The sequence below is a fragment of the Neoarius graeffei genome, chromosome 26, assembly GCF_027579695.1.
Source record: "Neoarius graeffei isolate fNeoGra1 chromosome 26, fNeoGra1.pri, whole genome shotgun sequence".
Taxonomy (NCBI): Eukaryota; Metazoa; Chordata; class Actinopteri; order Siluriformes; family Ariidae; genus Neoarius; species Neoarius graeffei.
Window position 1 is genome coordinate 50,629,084 of NC_083594.1, and position 23,394 is coordinate 50,652,477.

At 43.1% G+C, this 23,394-nt stretch overlaps 1 protein-coding gene across 2 annotated transcripts in view; it reads left to right on the forward strand.

Annotated features, from left to right (window-relative positions):
• The first annotated feature begins 2,014 nt into the window (after positions 1 to 2,014).
• Positions 2,015 to 23,394, forward strand: part of slc25a26 (solute carrier family 25 member 26) — a 99,638-nt gene continuing 78,258 nt past the window's right edge. For both annotated transcript variants that reach the window (XM_060909735.1, XM_060909736.1), the window contains exons 1-3: positions 2,015 to 2,180; positions 10,461 to 10,617; positions 10,744 to 10,853. In XM_060909735.1, the coding sequence (XP_060765718.1) occupies positions 2,148 to 2,180; positions 10,461 to 10,617; positions 10,744 to 10,853 (300 nt within the window). In that variant the 5' untranslated portion in view covers positions 2,015 to 2,147. The remainder of the gene's footprint in view (positions 2,181 to 10,460; positions 10,618 to 10,743; positions 10,854 to 23,394) is intronic.

Below are 23,394 nucleotides of genomic sequence, written 5' to 3' on the forward strand. Positions count from 1 at the left end.
TTGAGCGTAGGTGTGAATGTGAGTGTGAATGGTTGTCTGTGTCTATGTGTCAGCCCTGTGATGACCTGGCGACTTGTCCAGGGTGTACCCCGCCTTTCGCCCGTAGTCAGCTGGGATAGGCTCCAGCTCGCCTGCGACCCTGTAGAACAGGATAAAGCGGCTAGAGATAATGAGATGAGATGATTCCTATATACATATATTGCATCTGAGTTAAGGATACAGTATACTGTATCCTTAACTCAGATGCAATATATGGTAAGACAGTGGTAAGACAGTGTACCACAGTTATACAGTGGCATTGTACAGCTTGACTGCAACAGGTAGGAATGATTTCCTGGGTCTCTCAGTTGTTCAGCGTGGAAGAATCAGCCGTTTACTGAATGTGCTCCTGTGGCTGATCAGCTCCTCGTGTAGAGGGTGGGAAGGACATTCTAAGATTGTTTTTATTTTTGACAGTGTCCTCTTCTCCAACACCACTGCCAGAGAGTCCAGTTCCACGCCTACAACATGGCCGGCCTTCCTGATGATCTTATTGAGTCTGTTAGTGTCCTTCACCTTCAAGCCGCTGCCCCAGCAGACGACGGCGTACAGGATGGCACTGGCCACCACCGACTCATAGAACATCTGCAGCATCGTTCGGCAGATGTCGAAGGACCTCAGCCATCTCAGAAAATAGAGACAGCTCTGACCCTTTTTGTATACAGTGTCCATGGGTGGTATCTCACTGGGCTGCGACAGCCTGCGACTAGTTGGAGACACAACAATTGCGATAAAATATGCGAATATCAATTCAGTGTGATTCCAAGTGAAAATTGTCGCTAATTCGCATGTCTTATCGCAATTGTTGTGTCTCGCTGTCGCAGCCCAGTGAGATTCTACCCTAACAGTGAAGGGGAGCAATATAAAGATATGTAAAAAAATAGGGGTAAAATTGAAAAAATAAGAGGAGGTAATGAAAGGGGGGAAAAAGTCAGGAGATACTTTTCTTGGGGCAAATTTGATCGGATAAGACGGTTTAACACGTAAACCAAAGACACGCAATGGGAGTGGTAAGATGGCGGCCAGATTTTATACAGAGCTCAGTGATTGGAAATGACAGATTTGAGGCAGGACTTGTGTAGTGTGACATCAAAAAAAACGCCCCAGCAGACGACGGCATACAGGATGGCACTGACCACCACAGACTCGTAGAACATCCGCAGCATCATTCGGCAGATGTTGAAGGACCTCGGCTGCGACAGCCTGTGACTAGTTGGAGACACAACAATTGTGATAAAATATCTCATCTCATCTCATCATCTCTAGCTGCTTTATCCTGTCCTACAGGGTCGCAGGCAAGCTGGATCCTATCCCAGCTGACTATGGGCGAAAGGCGGGGTACACCCTGGACAAGTCACCAGGTCATCACAGGGCTGACACATAGACACAGACAACCATTCACATTCACACCTACGGTCAATTTAGAGTCACCAGTTAACCTAACCTGCATGTCTTTGGACTGTGGGGGAAACCGGAGCACCCGGAGGAAACCCAAGCGGACACAGGGAGAACATGCAAACTCCGCACAGAAAGGCCCTCGCCGGCCACGGGGCTTGAACCCGGACCTTCTTGCTGTGAGGCGACAGCGCTAACCACTACACCACTGTGCCGCCCCGCGATAAAATATGCGAATATCAATTCAGTGTGATTCCAAGTGAAAATTGTCGCTAATTCGCATGTCTTATCGCAATTGTTGTGTCTCGCTGTCTCAGCCCAGTGAGATTCTACCCTAACAGTGAAGGGGAGCAATATAAAGATATGTAAAGAAGAGGGGTAAAGTTGAGAAAATAAGAGGAGGTAATGAAAGGGGGAAAAAGTCAGGAGATACTTTTCTTGGGGCAAATTTGATCGGATAAGACAGTTTAACACGTAAACCAAAGACACGCGATGGGAGTGGTAAGATGGCGGCCAGATTGGACTCGACAGATTTGAGGCAGGACTTGTGTAGCGTGACGTCAAAAAACCGCGACAGGTTCAAACATGGCTGCGTCCTTCCCTGGCTGTCGCCCAAATCTCTGTTAAAAGATGTAAACATGAGCTGCGTGCTGAGGTTACTGACACAGTGAGTTTGTTCAGGATTAAAGGAGAAAACTGGAGCTTCTGACAACATGGAGAGACGAGAGTTTATCGCATCGCTTGTGGTAATCATGCGATTTTATTTCACAGAGCTCTTACACAGTCGCTTTGTAAATGACGTCATATTGGTTAGAATAATGTCCTGATCTTATGTCTGTGCCAAAAATCCAGTTATTTTGGTGGACAGGGTTGTGAAAAATATCCTTCACTTTTTTTTCCTTGAAAAATAAAGTCAAGGAACTTTTTCTTTTATTTACTTTTTCTTAGTTACCGAGTTATCGGAGTGAACTTAATACAGGTTTATAACAACCAAACTGACACAACTCAGATATTTGGACAGAGAACATTTAGACTCCACTCCAGACTTGAATAATTGAGTGTTGGTTTTGGGCAGCCTGAGCACCATTAAACTACACCTTAAAATAAATAGGTTTATTTATTTTAACACAGGTATTAGGACTCACTTTAGTCAAGTCAAGTCAACTTTATTGTCAGATATGCTATACATGCTCGACATACAGCACAGATGAAATATCAGTCCTCTCTGGCCCACGGTGCAAACAGGCAATGCAATAAATAAAAATAGAATAATTGAAAAAAACAACAATATATAAACAGTATAAACACTCTAGATAGGAACTAGACATAGACTAAACACTCAAACAATATAAACAGTATAAATAAACAGTATAAACACTAGATAAGAACAAGACAGACTAAACACTCAGACAATATAAACAGAATAAACACTAGATAAGAACTACACACAGACTAAACACTCAAACAGACAATATAAACAGTATAAAAACTCTAGATATGAACTAGATGTAGACTAAACACTCATATACACACATACATACACACACACACAAATTGGTTCAAATAACCAAACACTTGAGGTATAGCAGGTAAACATGAAATAAACAGTATAAACAAACTAGCAGCTGTTAAGATGAGGTAGTGTGGAATTTAGCTTTTAAATTCAATACAAAGCTTGAGTTACAACTGAACAGAGTCTTGGAACAAACAGTGAAGAAATCCGAGTTGAGAATGACGTCATGCGGGAGTGAAAAGACCAGGGGCTCAGTCAGGGTTTCCTGGGGCTTGGATTTTGAAGGGAGATTGGCACAGATAGGTTGGGGATGTGGGCGGCACGGTGGTGTAGTGGTTAGCGCTGTCGCCTCACAGCAAGAAGGTCCGGGTTCGAGCCCCGTGGCCGGCGAGGGCCTTTCTGTGTGGAGTTTGCATGTTCTCCCCGTGTCCGCGTGGGTTTCCTCCGGGTGCTCCGGTTTCCCCCACAGTCCAAAGACATGCAGGTTAGGTTAACTGGTGACTCTAAATTGAGCGTAGGTGTGAATGTGAGTGTGAATGGTTGTCTGTGTCTATGTGTCAGCCCTGCGATGACCTGGCGACTTGTCCAGGGTGTACCCCGCCTTTCACCCGTAGTCAGCTGGGATAGGCTCCAGCTTGCCTGCGACCCTGTAGAACAGGATAAAGCGGCTACAGATAATGAGATGAGATAAACCCCCCCCCCCCCAAACACCACCATCATGTATATTGGACAGTAGGCTAATGGGCCAAAAGAACCTGTTATTTCACAGTTTGTGACGCTGCCAACAATCAGCCAGATCAGAGGCAAGAGTATGGGCAAAATTGATGTTTTTTCTTTTAAAATCTGGAAATATCGTAACCGACCAGCCTCCCCGTTTGAAAGACTACCAGCCGCCACTGATAGTTACTATACTGTTTCTTTATGTTGTACAAAACGTCAGGTGATAACAGCGACAAGTTACTCACTATTATACTGTCCCGATTACTGCTCTACTTCACTACTCACTTCACTAGCTGTTGGGTTTCCTGTGGTGGCAGGCACGCACAGGACCGAACCATCAGAAAACAACTCGAGGGGTTTCTTTATGTATCCACACTCTATGCCTATGGGGCTCTGCTCACGTGGCCTTTGGCCCACTCGGGAGCTCCGCTATCAATCGCGCACTGCGCATGCCATGCACATACACGTGTTCCGATTAAAATGGCCGGTGAGTGTATACAAGTCGGTTCACCGTTCGAAATAAATGGACGAGACTAAAGAAATCGTTTTCAGACATGTTTATGCTTATTACAGATGGAAAGTGTGTTCCACTGAGCTCTAGCATCGGGCCATTTCCGGGAAATAAGAGTTTGGGTCATGGAGACAGTGTGTGTGTGTCAGCCTCAATTTGGAGGTTTCAGTTTTGAAAACTGTAAGAGTAGAATAATATAAAGTACAGACACTTGGCATATTTTACTTCTGTGATTTTTTTTTTTTTTTTTAATTGTTCATTTTTGGATTACACTTCATTTTTGTGGCCTCATAGAGTAAATACAGTGGTGCTTGAAAGTTTGTGAACCCTTTAGATTTTTCTATATTTCTGCATAAGTATGACCTAAAACATCATCAAATTTTCACACAAGTCATCAAAGTAGATAAAGAGAACCAAGTTAAACAAATGAGACAAAAATATTATACTTGGTCATTTATTTATTGAGGAAAATGATCCAATATTACATATCTGTGAGTGGCAAAAGTATGTGAACCTCTAGGATTAGCAGTTAATTTGAAGGTGAAATTAGAGTCAGGTGTTTTCAATCAATGGGATGACAATCAGGTGTGAGTGGGCACCCTGTTTTATTTAAAGAACAGGGATCTATCAAAGTCTGATCTTCACAACAGATGTTTGTGGAAGTGTATCATGGCACAAACAAAGGAGATTTCTGAGGACCTCAGAAAAAGCGTTGTTGATGCTGATCAGGCTGGAAAAGGTTACATTGGACTCCACCAATCTACAGTCAGACAGATTGTGTACAAATGGAGGAAATTCAAGACCATTGTTACCCTCCTCAGGAGTGGTCGACCAACAAAGATCACTCCAAGAGCAAGGCGTGTAATAGTCGGCGAGGTCACAAAGGACCCCAGGGTAACTTCTAAGCAACTGAAGGCCTCTCTCACTTTGGCTAATGTTAATGTTCATGAGTCCACCATCAGGAAAACACTGAACAACAATGGTGTGCATGGCAGGGTTGCAAGGAGAAAACCACTGCTGTTCAAAAAGAACATTGCTGCTCATCTGCAGTTTGCTAAAGATGACGTGGACAAGCCAGAAGGCTATTGGAAAAATGTTTTGTGGACAGATGAAACCAAAATAGAACTTTTTGGTTTAAATGAGAAGCGTTATGTTTGGAGAAAGGAAAACACTGCATTCCAGCATAAGAACCTTATTCCATCTGTGAAACATGGTGGTGGTAGTATCATGGTTTGGGCCTGTTTTGCCGCATCTGGGCCAGGACGGCTTGCCATCATTGATGGAACAATGAATTCTGAATTATACCAGCGAATTCTAAAGGAAAATGTCAGGACATCTGTCCATGAACTGAATCTCAAGAGAAGGTGGGTCATGCAGCAAGACAACAACCCTAAGCACACAAGTCGTTCTACCAAAGAATGGTTAAAGAAGAATAAAGTTAATGTTTTGGAATGGCCAAGTCAAAGTCCTGACCTTAATCCAATCGAAATGTTGTGGAAGAACCTGAAGCGAGCAGTTCATGTGAGGAAACCCACCAACATCCCAGAGTTGAAGCTGTTCTGTACGGAGGAACGGGCTAAAATTCCTCCAAGCCGGTGTGCAGGACTGATCAACAGTTACCACAAATGTTTAGTTGCAGTTATTGCTACACAAGGGGGTCACACCAGATACTGAAAGCAAAGGTTCACATACTTTTGCCACTCCCAGATATGTAATATTGGATCATTTTCCTCAATAAATAAATGACCAAGTATAATATTTTTGTCTCATTTGTTTAACTGGGTTCTCTTTATCTACTTTTAGGACTTGTGTGAAAATCTGATAATGTTTTAGGTCATATTTATGCAGAAATATAGAAAATTCTAAAGGGTTCACAAACTTTCAAGCACCACTGTATTTATGCGATATTTACTGTACGGACATGGGATCAGAAAACTATTTTATTTATAAGCAGTAGCCATATGTACCCATAGGGTACCTTTTTTTTTTTCACAATATCTTCCTTCATATTGACTGGGTGAGGTTTGTTTTGCCCGGCAACACTTTAAAAAAAAAAAACGACCCCTGTATTATTGACACTGTCTGATGTGCTCGGGGACGGTCGGGGCTCTCAATGTGCCTCCCTTGTGGCTATTTTGGCCCTGAAATCATCATCAGTGCTTGTGCGGCATGGTGGCGCAGTGGTTCACAAGAAGGTTCCGGGTTCAAACCTTACAGCCGACAGGGCCGTTTCTGTGTTGAGTTTGCATGTTCTCTCCGTGTCCACATGGGTTTCTTCTGGGTGCTCTGGTTTCCCCCACAGTCCAAAGACATGCAGATTAGATCCAATAGGGCCGCTGTAATTGGCGCAAGCTCTGGTGGTTTCCCAGTCATAATGTATGTACACATGCTCTGGCAAAGCTAAATAAATTAAAGTTAAATGGAAGAAGCTCACTCAGAAAACGTGTTCATCTTTAGACCGTGCAATTAATAATCATAATAATAATAATAATAATAATAAATTTTATTTGGAGCGCCTTTCAAGATACCCAAGGACACTTTACAAAAAGTGTAAAAACTGTAAGTAAAAGTCAAAGTAGAACTAGTTAAAAGCACAGAAGCATGACACAGAATCAACAACAAAGTAAAAAACACAGATGATGGAGCAAAACAATTAAAAATAATAATTTAAAAAAAATTAATAAAAATAATAACCTCAATCAGGGCGGCACGGTGGTGTAGTGGTTAGCGCTGTCGCCTCACAGCAAGAAGGTCCTGGGTTCGAGCCCCGTGGCCGCCGAGGGCCTTTCTGTGTGGAGTTTGCATGTTCTCCCCGTGTCCGCGTGGGTTTCCTCCGGGTGCTCCGGTTTCCCCCAAAGACATGCAGGTTAGGTTAACTGGTGACTCTAAATTGAGCGTAGGTGTGAATGTGAGTGTGAATGGTTGTCTGTGTCTATGTGTCAGCCCTGTGATGACCTGGCGACTTGTCCAGGGTGTACCCCGCCTTTCGCCCATAGTCAGCTGGGATAGGCTCCAGCTCGCCTGCGACCCTGTAGAAGGATAAAGCGGCGAGAGATAATGAGATGAGATGAGAATAACCTCAATCATTCAACATTATGATGAGAAAGCAAGGGTAAAAAGATAAGTTTTGAACATGGTTTTAAATGATGAAAGAGAGGTGCATTGACGCAATGAAAGTGGGAGGCTGTTCCAGAGTTTGGGGCCAGCCACACTAAAAGCCCGATCACCCATAGATCGGAGCTTTGTGGAGGGGGTGATGAGAAGGAGTGTATCAGAGGAGCGTAAATTTCGGGTGGGTAAGTATGGGGTAAGAAGACTAGAGAGGTAGGTGGGTGCTAAGTTGTGCTGGGCCTTGTAAACAAGGAGGAGGATTTTGAAATGGATGTGAAATTTAACAGGAAGCCAATGTAGCTGATGGAGGATGGGTGTGATGTGATGCCAAGGTCTCGTATGGGTGAGGAGTTGAGCTGCAGAGTTTTGGATGTGTTGTATTCTGTTTATTGATTTACTTGGAAGCCCAATGAGCAGGGCATTGCAGTAATCAAGTCTGGAGGTGATGAAGGCATGAGTTAGGGTCTCTGCAGTGGGGAGGCTGAGTGAGGGATGGAGTTTGGAGGTAGTTTTGAGTTGAAAAAAAGCTATTTTAGTGATGTCTTTTATGTGTGAATCAAAAGAGAGAGCTGAGTCAATGATGACACCCAGGTTTTTCACTTCAGAGGAGATGGTGGTGAAGTAGCCTGGGATGGAGAACTGCGCAAGATTTAACTTCTTCAGCAGTATTGGAGTGGCAACGACTATGGCTTCGGTCTTGTTATGGTTAAGTTTGAGAAAATTGTGTGTCATCTAGTTACTAATATCAGACAGGCAGGTGGACAATTGTGAGAGGGGGAGTGGATGAGAAGGTTTAGTGTGAAATGTAAATTTGTGTGTCATCAGCATAGCAGTGGAAGTGTAGGCCATGCTGGTGGAGGATGTGACCCAGGGGAAGGATATAGATGATAAAAAGCAGGGGACCTAGGACAGAACCTTGTGGAACACCATGTGGGAGGCGTGCACTAGGGGAACGGAAATCACCAATGGAGACAAACTGTTCCCTTCCTGTGAGACATGACCTAAACCAGGAAAGTGCAGTGCCAGTGACGCCCAGGAGTGATTCCAGCCGTGTGAGTAGAGTGCTGTGGCAGACAGTGTCAAATGCAGCTTTGCCATTGTTCGGTTCACACAGAGATAATGACACCACCACACCATGATTGGTCAAAAGCTTGCGACTCATTTGGTCATTGTGTCGTCGGTTTTTATTGGTCACAAGCACGTGCTCATCGTTTACACTCTGGCTTCCCGAAGTCTCTTCACTGGGGTTGGATTTCAGCAAACTGGGGTTTGTGGAGCGATTTCTAGAAAAGATGACGTATGATGATGATGGCAAATGCATTAGTCACTGTGATGACTGCGAGTAATTTTCTCTTCGTCACTGATGGATTATGTTCGTTAACGACAAGCATGATGAGCGCCAGCGGGAACCCTAACGGTGGATAATGTTTCAGTACCGATAATCCTGCTGAAAATGAGTTAAAAGAGTTTTTGTTATTTTCTATTATAGTTTTTTACTTATTTTTTACATTTTATAGAGTACTTTTATATAGTTATATAGATTTGATTAGATTTTCTGGATGAAAAGCCAAAATTGTATTTGGAAAGCCAGAAATAAACCATTAAAAAAATAATAATGAAAAATTGAGCCTTAAATAGTGAAAGTGAAATATTGAAAAACTTACTTTCGTTTTCTGTTTTGTTGATTTGGTTGCTTAGTGACAAAGTAAAAATTATTTTTTTAATTCATCCCATTTGGTTCTGAAAAAGTTTGTGCATGACTCAGTCCTTTAAAGTGATTACGATCATGGGTTAATTTCCTCCTCCTTCATTGCTCTTAATGGTTTACTGTTTAGGGGTGGCAATGGGGGGGCAAGATCACGCTAAGGGGTGGCACAACCTAATGAAAGGCCACAAGACTCTACCACCTTTATGGTTAGACAGCAGTTCCAAATAATATTGCCGATGTGGTATCACATTACAGTGATTTTAATAATTCACCATGAGCTCGATATTGTATTTGGGGTGGCAAGACTTATTTCATATACCCGAGATCATTCCTGAACACCTGGACCAGTCCAAAAACACCACCGATCACGTTTTATTCGCAAAGATGTTTTTATTTTTACACCCAGCACCAAATGATTTCCTGTAGACTTTTTAATTCCCTTGAAAAAAAAATTCTACAAAGTATTGCTACAAAATAAACCCGAAGTACGTATTTAATATATTTTTAAAAATATTTATCATTTTATTTTTGTCAGCCTGTAACCCATTCTACCATTCCTTACTCTTTGTTGTGCTTTGGTTTGTTTTTTCATTCACAACAGTGCAACCATACAAAACTTTTTTAAAATTATTTATATTCATTTAATATCTCATCTCATTATCTGTAGCCGCTTTATCCTGTTCTACAGGGTCGCAGGCAAGCTGGAGCCTATCCCAGCTGACTACGGGCGAAAGGCGGGGTTCACCCTGGACAAGTCGCCAGATCATCACAGGGCTGACACATAGACACAGACAACCATTCACACTCACATTCACACCTACGCTCAATTTAGAGTCACCAGTTAACCTAACCTGCATGTCTTTGGACTGTGGGGGAAACCGGAGCACCCGGAGGAAACCCACGCGGACACGGGGAGAACATGCAAACTCCGCACAGAAAGGCCCTCGCCGGCCACGGGGCTCGAACCCGGACCTTCTTGCTGTGAGGCGACAGCGCTAACCACTACACCACCGTGCCGCCCTTCATTTAATATTTTATATCTATTTATTTGATTCTGTAATTTTTCAGGATGGAAACTTGGCTCATCAGTCTTTATGTGACGCTTAAAAAAAAAAAAAAAAGAGAGAGCATACTTCCATCACTGTCTTTCTTTGCAGTAACCTTCAGCTTTAAGTATTTAAAATGCCCCCCCCCAAATCTCTGTCTGCTTTTTTCCTTGGGTCGTCTTTGAAAGTGCGATGGCCTGCTGAATTCTTTCCTTTTCTTGACTCACTTTTTGCAAAACCTGCATAAATGTGCTGTATGCAAATGACATGTAAATAAAGCACGAGTGGGAGGGAACGTTTGATTCCATGCAGCTGAAGCTGATTCATCGCCACTCGTTTCTGCGCAGCTTTGCTGAATTGGAGGAATTTTCATTCTAAAATCAGTAACGTCCGATTATTTTTTTTTCTCTTTCCCAGGCTGGAGGTTGTGCAGGCATGTGCGTCGATCTCACGCTCTTCCCTCTGGACACCATTAAGACGCGTTTACAGAGTCAGCAGGGCTTCCACAAGGCCGGGGGATTCAGGGGCATCTACGCCGGCGTGCCCTCTGCTGCTGTGGGATCTTTTCCAAACGGTACACTGCGTCACAAGTCACTTTTAACTCGCAGCCCGGGGTGTGGCATAAAATGCGAATTTGACTTCATGGTTCGATGTGGGCTCATGCAGTCGGTCAGTAAACTGTGTTTGTGTTTGGTTCTAGCTGCTGCGTTTTTCGTCACGTATGAAAGCATGAAGTCTGTGCTGTCCAGCTGTTTCTCCGCACGAATGGCTCCAGTCACGCACATGCTCGCAGCTTCACTTGGAGAAATCGTATGTTATCTCTGTTCTCTACAGATTTGTGTTTTCTCTGTTGTTCCACTAGGGGGCAGTAAATTCAGTGCTGGAAACTCAGCTGCTGACAAAATGTATGTACTTATTTATTAGCAAGCTAAAAATTGACACATTTGATTCGATTTGTTTCTCAGAATTTTTCGAATAAAATTTGAATGAAGAAGAATGATGACTTCAATAGATAGAGAGAGATTTATAAAATCTCCCAAAATTGTGATTGAAAAATGTGAAGAAAGTCTTTGACCTGGGGAAAATGATTGGTTGAATCTTTGGCAGCACCTGAGTCGTCATTTTACCTGTAAATAGAGCTCCAAAGGCGGTTAAACTGGCAGACTTCTGTCGCCTTTTTCTCACGCACTGAAGATCGCAGTGGCATTGGGATGATGTCATCTGAAAGCGACCTGAAGAGTGATTTTATTTATTTATTTATTTATATATATTTTTAACCGTTTTAATGTGTCGGTGTAACTTAGAATGTGTGCCAGCCGTTTATGCTCCATCTCCAGCTATCGGTCAGCGTACTCTGTATATTTTAACTCTCTGGGTTGCACACTTTGGGACCTCTGGTAAGGCAAACAGTGCAATTGCATTGGATATATATATATATATATATATATATATATAAATAAAAAGTCATTAATCGAATGCTGATTCCCATGATGCACATCGTTAAATCATTTATTACATTTTTGTGGCTACTGCCTCAGAGGCAAAGCGAGGCGGAGCCACTATGTCATCGTGTTGTAAGAATGAGTGTAACAATAGTGAAACTTCATAACCAGTCAGCACTTGATCAAGTTCGATTATCCGGTCGACTTCTTGAAGAACTTCGGAACCAATCAGAACCAGAAACGAAATAAGAGAAACCTCGTTATAACTTTGTAGTATTGGAAGATAATCAGCAGATAAAAAGATGAACAAAATTCACCTCGTGGTTCGCCAAGGCTGCTGATTCGAGATCAAGTAAGTGGTGTTTATTTGAAGAAAATGTACCTTTTGATTATCACAGCTTTCTGAAAGGTCAAATGAAAGGTTTTGTAATTTTAATTTTTTTAATTAAAAAATTTTTTTTGTAGCTCTTTGGCAGCTATATCGAGAAGCCAATATCAAACTTGTGCTATTCGCTTTCATTTTTTAATTAAATGTTTTTATTTTAGAGTCTTTACACTACACTTGTGAAACAAAATGTGCTCATTAGTACTAAATAATGCTTCTAAAGCCTAGGTCACAACCGGACGCACGATTTTTTGGCTGTGCGATTTTTGGCGTTTCCCAAATCGCTGCGTTTTTTTTTGTTCATGGAGAAAGACGCACGTTGGCCGTAAGTTTGTCTTGCAACCTGAAAAAAACGTAAGCGCCCGTAGAGTTTGTTTGACATGACAAAGAACCTCTGCGGCCGGTCTGCGGCTCGAAAACCAGCACGTCACACGTGTGCGTTTCTTGCGTTTTTTGCACGTAGACTGGCCGTAGGAGCACTTACGGCCGGTTGTGACCGAGGCTTAAGGCAGTTCATGAACAAATGCTTTCTTTCTTACTATTTTGAAAATCGATCTCGTTCACAGCACTGGATTTAGAACAAAATGCAGTAAAAAAAATTGGGACCAAAATACTCCAAGCCCTGATGCTGCTCACAGCTTGGTGATGCTTGTAAGAGATGAGGCGAGTCTCATTGATGACATGTATACAGTGGCATGCGAAAGTTTGGGCACCCTTACTGAAAATGTCTGTTACTGTGAATAGTTAAGTGAGCAGAAGATGAACTGATCACCAAAAGGCATAAAGGTAAAGACGACACATTTCTTTTCAGCATTTTCTGCAGGATTTGTGTCTTATTTTTGTTTTGTACAATTGGAGAGTGATAAAAGAAAAGGAAAGTTTGGGCACCCCAATACATTTGAGTTCTCAGGTAACTTTTACCAAGGTTCCAGACCTTAATTAGCTTATTGAGCTGTGGCTTGTTCAAATTCTTCGTTAGGAAAGGTCAGATGATGCAGATTTCAAAGCTGTTTAAATTCTCTGACTCCTCAAACTTGTCCCTAAAATCAACAGCCACGGGCTCCTCTAAGCAACTCCCTCGCATTCTGAATAATAAAATAACTGATGCTCACAAAGCAGGAGAAGGCTACAAGAACGTAGCAAAGTGTTTTCAGGTAGCCGTTTCCTCAGATTGTAATGTTATTAAGAAATGGCAGTTAACAGAAACAGTGGAGATCAAGGTGGGGTCTGGAAGATGAAGAAAAGTCTCTGAAAGAACTGCTCGTTGGATTGCTAGCAAGGCAAATAAAAACCCCTGTTTGACTGCAAAAGACCTTCAGAAAGATTTAGCAGACCCTGGAGTGGTGGTGCACTGTTCTACTATGCAGCGACACCTGAACAGATGTGACCTTCATGGGAGAGTCATCAGAAGAAAACCGTTCCTGCGTCCGAGCCACAAAATTCAGCGTCTGAAGTTTGCAAATGAGCATCTAAATAAGCCTGACGCATTTTGGAAACAAGTCCTGTGGACTGATGAAATCAAAATAGAACTTTTTGGCCACAATGTGCAAAGGTATGTTTGGAGAAAAAAGGGGGCCAAATTCCAGGAAAAGAACACCTCTCCAACTCTGAAACATGGGTGTGGATCGATCATGCTTTGGGGTTGTGTTGCAGCCAGTGGCACAGGGCACATTTCATTGGTCGAGGGAAGCATGGATTCGAATAAATACCAGCAAATTCTGGAAGCAAACATCACACCATCTGTAAAAAAGTTGAAGTTAAAAAGAGGACGGGTCCTACAATAAGACGATGATCCAAAACACACCTCACAATCTACAATGGAATACCTCAAGAGGCCCAAGCTGAAGGTTTTGCCCTGGCCCTCAGATGCCCCTTTTCCACCAAAGCAGTTCCAGGGCTGGTTCGGGGCCAGTGCTTAGTTTGGAACCGGGTTTTCTGTTTCCACTGACAAAGAACTGGCTCTGGGGCCAGAAAAACTGGTTCCAGGCTAGCATCAACTCTCTGCTGGGCCAGAGGAAAGAACCGCTTACGTCAGCGGGGGGACGGAGTTGTTAAGACCGACAACAATAGCAAGACCGCGAAAGATCGCCATTTTTAAGTGACAAGAAGCAGCAGCTGTACAAACATGAAGTCATCCATTATTATTGTTGTTGCTGCTGCTTCTTCTCCGTGTTGTTGTTGCTTCGATGCTCGCGCCAAGGTTTATGCAAATGCAGCGACGTAACTGACGTATACAGCAACATAACTGACGTATACAGTGATGTAATGACGTGGCTCCCCTTAGCACCGCGAGCTATGGAAAAGCAAACTGGTTCTCAGCTGGCTCGCAAGTTGAACGAGTTGTGAACCAGCACCGGCCCCGAACCAGCCCTGGAACTGATTTGGTGGAAAAGGGGTAACAGTCCCCTGACCTAAACATCATTGAAAATCTGTGGATAGATCTCAAAAGAGCAGTGCATGCAAGACAGCCCAAGAAACTTGTAGAACTGGAAGCCTTTCGCAAGGATGAATGTGTGAAAATCCCCCAGGGAAGAACTGAAAGATTATTAGCCGGCTACAAAAAGTGTTTACAAGCTGTGATACTTGCCAAAGCGGGTGTTACTAGGTACTCACCATGCAGGGTGCCCAAACTTTTGCTTTGGGCCCTTTTTCTTTTTTGTCATTTTGAAAATGTAAAAGATGAAAATTAAAAAAAAAAAGTTTTTGCTTAAAATATAAAGGGACTGAGTCGTCTTTAACTTTATGCCTTTTGGAGATCATTTCATCTTCAACTTGCTTAACTGTTCACAGTAACAGCAATTTTGACCAGGGGTGCACAAACTTTTGCATACCACTGTACAGTATATGCGATATTTATAAGCAGTAGCCATATGGACCCATAGGGTACCTAATTGTAATATAATCCCAATTCCATCCATTTCAGTTCCAGCTTGGAACACGACAAAAAAGGAAAAGTTCAACAGGGGTGAAAACTTATGCACGCCACTGGAGAGCAAACCATGATTTGAGTCCTGTTATCTGAAATGCCATCAGGATTATAACTCCGTCCTCAGATACTGGAGCGTCCTCGGTAACCTGGCTTACCGTGAACTAACGGAAGCTGGCGGTGGTTTTAATGTGAGTTGAGAACGAGGTGAACGCTCAGTTTAACCCTTCGCTCGTCTCACAGGGACTTAGGCACTTCAAAGTGTGGATTAGGCGGAGCAGAGTTGAGCCTGTATCTCTGTGTGCTTGGAAGGCGCTTCATCAAATCCCATCATCTGACGTGCTGGGGATTAAAGCTGCTGCGCTCAGGTCATCCAGAGAGCAAGGCGGATTCGTCTCACCAAGGAAATCTGGTCGTCTCTGACACTTCGTTCAATAAATAAAAGAAACGGTGTTTTCTTTGTTTGTCGCAGTCATCGGAAGCGTCTGTTCATCACATGATCCAGTGAATATTATCATGTTTGTCTTTTTCCCACACGGACTGAATGCTGGCTGAACTCTTCGCTCAGGGATTTGTACGAACGTTCCCAGGCTGAACGCGACCGTGCTGATCAAAAGCAGACCTCGTTCTGCACTTTAGAGGATCAGAGACTGAACTCTTCGCCTCAGAGTCCTGAACTTCCTCCAGAAGTCGTCCAAAACTTTATCAAATGTGATTTTCTGTAGGATTAAATTCTTGCGGAGAGGTTTTTAAATTTTTTTTTAAACTTTTTTTATATAATTTTATCGTTGGCATCTGTCCAAATATTTTGAAACACGAATGACATCAATCAGTAAACAAAAAGACAAGTTCAGCTTCTTGCATTATGGAGCGAAAATTCAAACCGTTAGAATATTAGAGTGAAGTTTAGTGAGAGAGAAATTTTCATCCGGTTAAAATGCAGCTCCTGATTGATTCATTGTCTCGTAAAAACCTGAGAATTCAAGAAACTGAATGGAGTCAGAATTAAAATGGACAAATTTTTCAAATAAACTAATGAAACATAAGAGCGGAGGCGTGAGAGTGAACTTGGTTTGTACGAGGAGCGAAAAGGTGACGCGTGCAATCCCGTTTCTTTCCCACAGGGGGCAAAATTGCCAAATCGCAGCTTTCTCAGGTGAGTGTTATTACATCAGCGATCATATAATTAGGGGTGTTCACACGGCAACTTTTACTCCGGTGTAGCGCCGGGGCTGCCCCGGTAGAGCGTTCACACGGTACAAAGTTATACCGGTGCAAATCTAACCCTGCTCGGGAGGTGGTTTAAGAAATTTACTCCGGAGTAAATGCTAGTTTGCGGGGCAGCACCGATATAAAATGGGACGTCTGAACGCTACAGGGGTAGACTCGCTACGCGTGAGGAGAGTTGATTACATACAGGCATTGCATAATTTGCATCCTGGTATTTTGCGCTTCCAAAATGGCGAATATCAACAACAACAGAACTGCGTGTCTTCCAGTGTTGCCAGATTGTGCGGTTTTCAGTGCATTTTGGCGGATTTGAACATATTTTGGGCTGGAAAACGTCAGCAGTATCTGGCAACACTGGTGTCTTCATCCACGTTGTTTTCCCGGCGCTTGGTGATGCCATGACAACCGGGAAAAGGAAGTACATTTTCACGCATGCGCATATTTCATTTCCACATTATTACTATCGTATAGCACGGTCGCAAAAACTGCTGTGTGAACGCAAGTGGGGCTGCACCGGTGCGAACACGCTTCTCTCTAGTAAGCAGGTTTGTGACGTGTGAACGCTCCACAAAATTTACACCGGTGTAAGATATATCGCAACAAAATACATCGATGCAAATATGTGCCGTGTGAACACCCCTATACACTCACCGGCCCCTTTATTAGGAACACCCATGCATCCACCTGCTGTTTTTATGCAGTTCTCGACAGCAACACAATGCGTAAAATCGCGCAGATCCAAATCAAGAACCTGAATTAGTTTTCGCAGTGTTCAAACATCAGAACGGGAAAAATTGTGATCTCACAGTGAAGTTTCTTTCTTTCTTTCTTTCTTTCTTTCTTTCTTTCTTTCTTTCTTTCTTTCTTTCTTTCTTTCTTTCTTTCTTTCTTTCTTTCTTTCTTTCTTTCTTTCTTTCTTTCTTTCTTTCTTTCTTTCTTTCTTTCTTTCTTTCTTTCTTTCTTTCTTTCTTTCTTTCTTTCTTTCTTTCTTTCTTTCTTTCTTTCTTTCTTTCTTTCTTTCTTTCTTTCTTTCTTTCTTTCTTTCTTTCTTTCTTTCTTTCTTTCTTTCTTTCTTTCTTTCTTTCTTTCTTTCTTTCTTTCTTTCTTTCTTTCTTTCTTTCTTTCTTTCTTTCTTTCACTCACTGTGGTATGGGTGTTAGTTTGAGCCAGATGGGCTGCTGGTTTGAGTATTTCAGAAACTGCTGATCTCCTGGGGTTTTCACACACAACAGTCTCTGGGGTTCATGCAGAATGGTGCGGAAAACAAAAAACATTTTTGAACGAGTGAGCGACAGTTCTGTGGGTGGAAACAAACACCTTGTTAAGAGAGGTCGGAGGAAAACGGATAGATTGGTTCGATCTTTTTTTTTTTTAAACCAGGAAGGATATAGTAACTCATAGCAACTCTTTACAACCGTGGTGAGCAGAAAAGCAACCACAGAAGAACACCTTGGGTTCCATTTCTGCAGCCAAGAACAGGGATCTTAGAATCAAGAACACGTTCCTATTAAAGTGGCCGGTGAGTGGATTATAATATACAGCGAAGCTGCTGTTCTCAATTCTGATTGGTCAGAAGTTTTAGTTGATTAGTTTTCTGGAGCTGCAGCTTTCACGAGGATTAAATGAGTTGGCGTTTATTTAAAACGTATGGAAGGAATCGCCAGCGTCAGTGTTTCGTCACGGCCACATTTGTCAATTAAATGTAACTATAAACGGATAAAAATAAAGTATGATGCGTCACTTGGACATCAGTAAAAAGGGTAAAACTTGGCAAATTGCTGTGATAGAAAAGAAATAAAGGGCGGCACGGTGGTGTAGTGGTTAGCGCTGTCGCCTCACAGCAAGAAGGTCCGGGTTCGAGCCCCGTGGCCAGCGAGGGCCTTTCTGTGCGGAGTTTGTATGTTCTCCCCGTGTCCGCGTGGGTTTCCTCCGGGTGCTCCGGTTTCCCCCACAGTCCAAAGACATGCAGGTTAGGTTAACTGGTGACTCTAAATTGACCGTAGGTGTGAATGTGAGTGTGAATGGTTGTCTGTGTCTATGTGTCAGCCCTGTGATGACCTGGCGACTTGTCCAGGGTGTACCCCGCCTTTCACCCGTAGTCAGCTGGGATAGGCTCCAGCTTGCCTGCGACCCTGTAGAACAGGATAAAGCGGCTAGAGATAATGAGATGAGAAAAGAAATAAAGCATGAAGCTGATTGGCTGCGATATTTATATTTGTGTCTCAGGTATAAAACACTCGAGGGTGTGCTGTTGTCGGAAAATAATCAACTTCATCAGTAAGTCAGCGACTCGGCTTTGTTACACCACGTATAGCACTTATGTCAAGTGTTTTACATCAAATCTATACGAGCCAATCAGGTTGCTGTATGCAAATTAAACCCTGGTTTACTTGGATAAAGGGCGGGGCATTTCTGATTTGCATATTTATCAAGCTTGATCTTGATCCCTTGAGTCTAAACTGTTGATGCTTCTCCATCTTTTCAGGCGCTAAACAGTTTGTGGAAGCTTTTTTTAATTTTATAAACGTTTCATGACATGACGTCGATACAGATGGATTTCTTTTTTTTTTTCTTCTTAGAAACCTTGCAGAAAGAAAATCATCTGACCTTTCCCAAGGACTTGCAATGTCAGTATTGTACCTTTTTTTTTTTTTTTTCTTTTGTGTGTGTGTGTGTGTGTGTGTGTGTGTGTGTGTGTGTGTTCACCCTCGGCGTTCTCTATAATAAAGAATGCCCTGGATGATGAGGCCTGTCAGGGATGGAGCAGGCCGTTATCTTGCCATTATATCAGATTTATCTTCGTTCCCGTTTGCGCGACGTTTTCTCCGAGAGCTCGTTTGTCAAGCCGAAAGATTCCTGAGAGCGGAGGGGAAATATTCCGTGTGCCCATCTCACTTCGGTGGGCTCGCTGGCATCCACCCAACGTGCCACAGCGCACGAGCCCCACCTGGACACGGGCTCAGAGGCGAGGCGGTGCGTGATTTATCACTCGAGCGTTCCTAAAAGCTCCAGGTTGCGTCCCGGTTCCAGCCCAGGCCACCCAGCGCTCCGTCATCCAGACCGCGGGGGTCAAACTGTAGGCAGATGATCCTAATTTGAACTGGCAGATGGAAAATGTTATGTGTCTGCATAAGTAATGGTGCTATTACAGCCCAAGCGGAGGCTGTCGTGGTCAGATATTGCTTTTTTTTTTTCTCCAGCAGATGGATATCCTCAGGCAGCGCTGCTCGGTGCCCCTCAGGGAGAGCTGCAGGTGAGGCAGAATTTATTTATTTATTTATTTATTTTAAAGAGCTGCACCTGCAGGAGCTTGTGTTTAAGGTGTGTGATGGACCTGAAGCACTCGCTGGGTGGCACCGAGCCTTTCACCTGGGTCTCTGGAGCGCAGGATGCGATCAGGGAGACGGGGACCTGCGCTTCAGGCTGACTTTATTCCTCACCTCTTATTGCAGAACGTGCACACAGCAGCCACGTTTTATCTTTCAGCAAGAGCTTGTGGTTTGGACAGAGATCCGTTTCACAACCGATTTTTCCAGTAGTGTGAAAGTGAGAAGAGAAAACAAGAGAAAGAGATTAAGAGGAAAACGTCAAATATTTGAACAAGGAAGACAGGAAGAGGAAGGAGAGAGAGGAAGGATGGAATGAAAGAGACAAAGAAGGATGTTGGGGAGGAGAGAGAGGAAGGAAGGAGAGTGAGAGAAGAGGGAATGAGAATAAGGAAGGAAGGCTGAGCGAGCAAGAGAGAGAGACAGAAGAGGAAAAGTGTGAGAAGGAAGGATGAAGAGGAGCAAAGGAAGGAAAGAGAATAAGGAAGGAAGGGTGGAGAGAGAGAGGAGGCAAAGTGTGAGAAGAAGGAAGGATGAAGAGGAACAAAGGAAGGAAAGAGAATAAGGAAGGGGGAGAGAGAGAGAGAAGAGGCAAAGTGTGAGAAGAAGGAAGGATGAAGAGGAACAAAGGAAGGAAAGAGAATAAGGAAGGGAGAGAGAGAGAGAGAGAGAGAGAGAGAGAAGAGGCAAAGTGTGAGAAGAAGGAAGGATGAAGTGGAACAGGAAGGAAAGAGAATAAGGAAGGGTGAAAGAGAGAAAGGATGAAAAAGGAAGGAGAGAAGAGGGAGAGAGAGGATGAAGGGAGGAGAGAGGAAGAAGGAAGGAGAGGAGAGAAAGAGAATAAGGAAGGAAGGAAGGGATAGAGAGGATGAAAGAAGGGGGAGAGAGAGAGAAGGAAGGAGAGAAGAGGGAATGAGAATAAGGAAGGAAGGCTGAGCGAGCAAGAGAGAGAGAGACAGAAGAGGAAAAGTGTGAGAAGGAAGGATGAAGAGGAACAAAGGAAGGAAAGAGAATAAGGAAGGAAGGGTGGAGAGAGAGAGAGAGAGAGAGAGAGAGGAGGCAAAGTGTGAGAAGAAGGAAGGATGAAGTGGAACAGGAAGGAAAGAGAATAAGGAAGGGTGAAAGAGAGAAAGGATGAAAAAGGAAGGAGAGAAGAGGGAGAGAGAGGATGAAGAAGGGAGGAGAGAGGAAGAAGGAAGGAGAGGAGAGAAAGAGAATAAGGAAGGAAGGGATAGAGAGGATGAAAGAAGGGAGGAGAGAGAGAGAATGAAGAAGGAAGGAGAGAAGAGGGAAAGAGAATAAGGAAGGGGGGAGAGAGAGAGAGTGAATCAAGAAGGAATGAGAGAAGAGGGAAAGAGAATAAGGAAGGGGGAGAGAGAGAGAGTGAATCAAGAAGGAATGAGAGAAGAGGGAAAAAGAATAAGGAAGGAAGGGGGAGAGAGAATGAAGAAGGAAGGAGAGAAGAGGGAAAGAGAATAAGGAAGGGGGGAGAGAGAATGAATCAAGAAGGAATGAGAGAAGAGGGAAAGAGAATAAGGAAGGGGAGAGAGAGAGAGTGAATCAAGAAGGAATGAGAGAAAAGGGAAAGAATAAGGAAGGAAGGGTGAAAGAGAGAATGAAGAAGGAAGGAGAGAGAAGAGGGAAAGAGAATAAGGAAGGGTGAGTGAGCAAGAGAGAAGAGGAAAAGTGAGAGGAAAGAAGGATGAAGAGGAACAAAGGAAGAGAGAGGAGGGAAAGAGAATAAGGAAGGGTGAAAAGGGGTGAGAGAGAAATGGAAGGAAGAGGAAAGATGAGAGGAAGGAAAGATGAAGGAAGAACGAGAGAGGAGGCAAGAAGGAAGGAAAGGGAGAGATGAGGGAAAGAGATTGAGGAAAGAGAAGGGTGGAAGGAGAGGAATTAACCAGTGTGAGAGATGAAAGGAAGGTGTGAGACAGGGAGGAGGGAGGGAAAGAGAAAAGATGGAAGGAAAATGAGAAAGGAATGAGAGGAAGGAAAGAGAAAGAGGGGGAAAATATCCTTTTTAAATATTGATAAGAATACTTCAAGCAGGATGTAATTTTAATTTCACTGTTTCAGACCTTGAACACATTCACTGATGTGTGTTTTTTTTTTTTTTTTTTGGTGTTTTTCTTTCCGTGTGGTTAAATCTGCTTCCTGTTTCCGGTGTGTTCCAGCAGCAGCAGCAGCAGTTTCCTGCCCTGAGACGCAGGTTCTTGGCCGGTTCCTGCTGTGACTTGGTGCATGTTAAAGCGTGAAGTCCCATCAGACTCCTCCATCTCATTAACGTTACTGAGAGTAAATGAAGACGAATAGCATCAGGAATGAGAAGATGCAGGAAATGCATCCATCATACAGTTAAAGCATGTTTCTCAAGTTTATTATCTGCATGACATGGCCGTGGTTTTTTTTTTTTTTTTCATGCTGAACTTAATGACCTTAATGAAGGAAGAAAAATGATCAGTGAGCGTTTGAGGAGTTTTGAGAGGACACTCTGGCAACCCAGGTCTTTTTGTTTGCTTTGTGTAAATTATCCAGAAATAAACAATGTCCCTAATTCATCTGATCTATTATAATATCTCTGAGGAGGAGCTTGGAGATTGCCTCTCGTCCCTAACGTTCAATTAAAGGCGGGAATTGCTTGTCGTATCTACTTCTCTTTCTGTTTAGCGCCGTAAATTTTGATCCTTTGGAGAATTGAACGAAGTGATGTGATGTGATGCGATGTGATGTGATGTGGATGTAATGTATGGCACTTCATAAGACAATGATGTGGATGGGGGGGGGGGATGTAATGAGCTCGAAGGAAATGTCTCCTGTCGGCTTGTTTCAGTGAAGGTGTAGTGCATGTGTTCAGCCACTGAGAGGCGCTCTCGCTACACAGCTCAGGAAAAGTTGAGTTTCATCTCTTTCCGACCGCCCACTCTGGTTATTTCAGTCCTGAGTTCATATTTGACTAAAGACTGCAGTTCCCACGGTTTAAAGTCCTCGCTTTGTCCTCACTTTTACCGTGTGTGTGTGTGTGTGTGTGTGTGTGTGTGTGTGTGTATAAGTTTTAAAGAGAGAGTGTAATGCATTATTTAATAATTCAACACATTATAATAAATCTGATACATTGAGTAACCAGTCTAATAAATACAGAGCTGCATTTTAATTTTTTTTATTTTTTTTAAGCGCAGAAGACTCACTTTTTTTTTTTTTTTTTCTGTTTTACGTCACAGGAGCATTTACACAAGAAATATCACGTTCCTGAAAACCTACTTAAAAGACATGGGACATGAAACATAAATGCACGCTATATCAGTTTCTTTCCATTAAAAATATGAAATAATTGCATCAACAAATACAAAATTATCTATTAAATTCAGCAAAATTGTTATATTCGTGATGATTATATGGCGTTTCTGCTCGAGCTCCGATATGCATATTTTACAACCGGAAGAGCCGCCGTCACATGATCATACGTCACAAAAACTTTCGGGTACAGCACAAGCGGGTAGATGAATACGGAGAAGTGTGAATCGTGATGATGACGAATGCGACAAAATAGTTTTTGTGTCTTGGATGACGAGAAAATTGTTTCGTTTTTAGAGTGTTTAACGTACATTGAACATCATGGTGTATTGCGACCTCCCAGTCAGTCAGACGCGCTGTCACTCCTGTTAGCAATGTAGCTAGGCTCAGCATGGCCAATGGTATTTTTTGGGGCTGTAGTTAGATGCGACCAAACTCTTCCGCGTTTTTCCTGTTTACATAGGTTTATATGACCAGTGACATGAAACAAAGTTCAGTTGCACAAATTGAAACGTGGCGATTTTCTATGCTATGGAAAGTCCGCACTATAATGACAGGCGTACTAACACCTTCTGCGCGCTTCAGCAGCGCATTGATACCTTCACTCGGAGTTGTACCGTTATTTTTTAGACAGGGCGGACGGACCAGGGCATTCGCAAGCCTGGCCGTGCCCGACGAGGAGCGCTCTCGGCCGGCTTGGGAGGCAGACGGCAGCCCCTCCTGGAAGTGTGGTTTTACCATGGGCCTCATG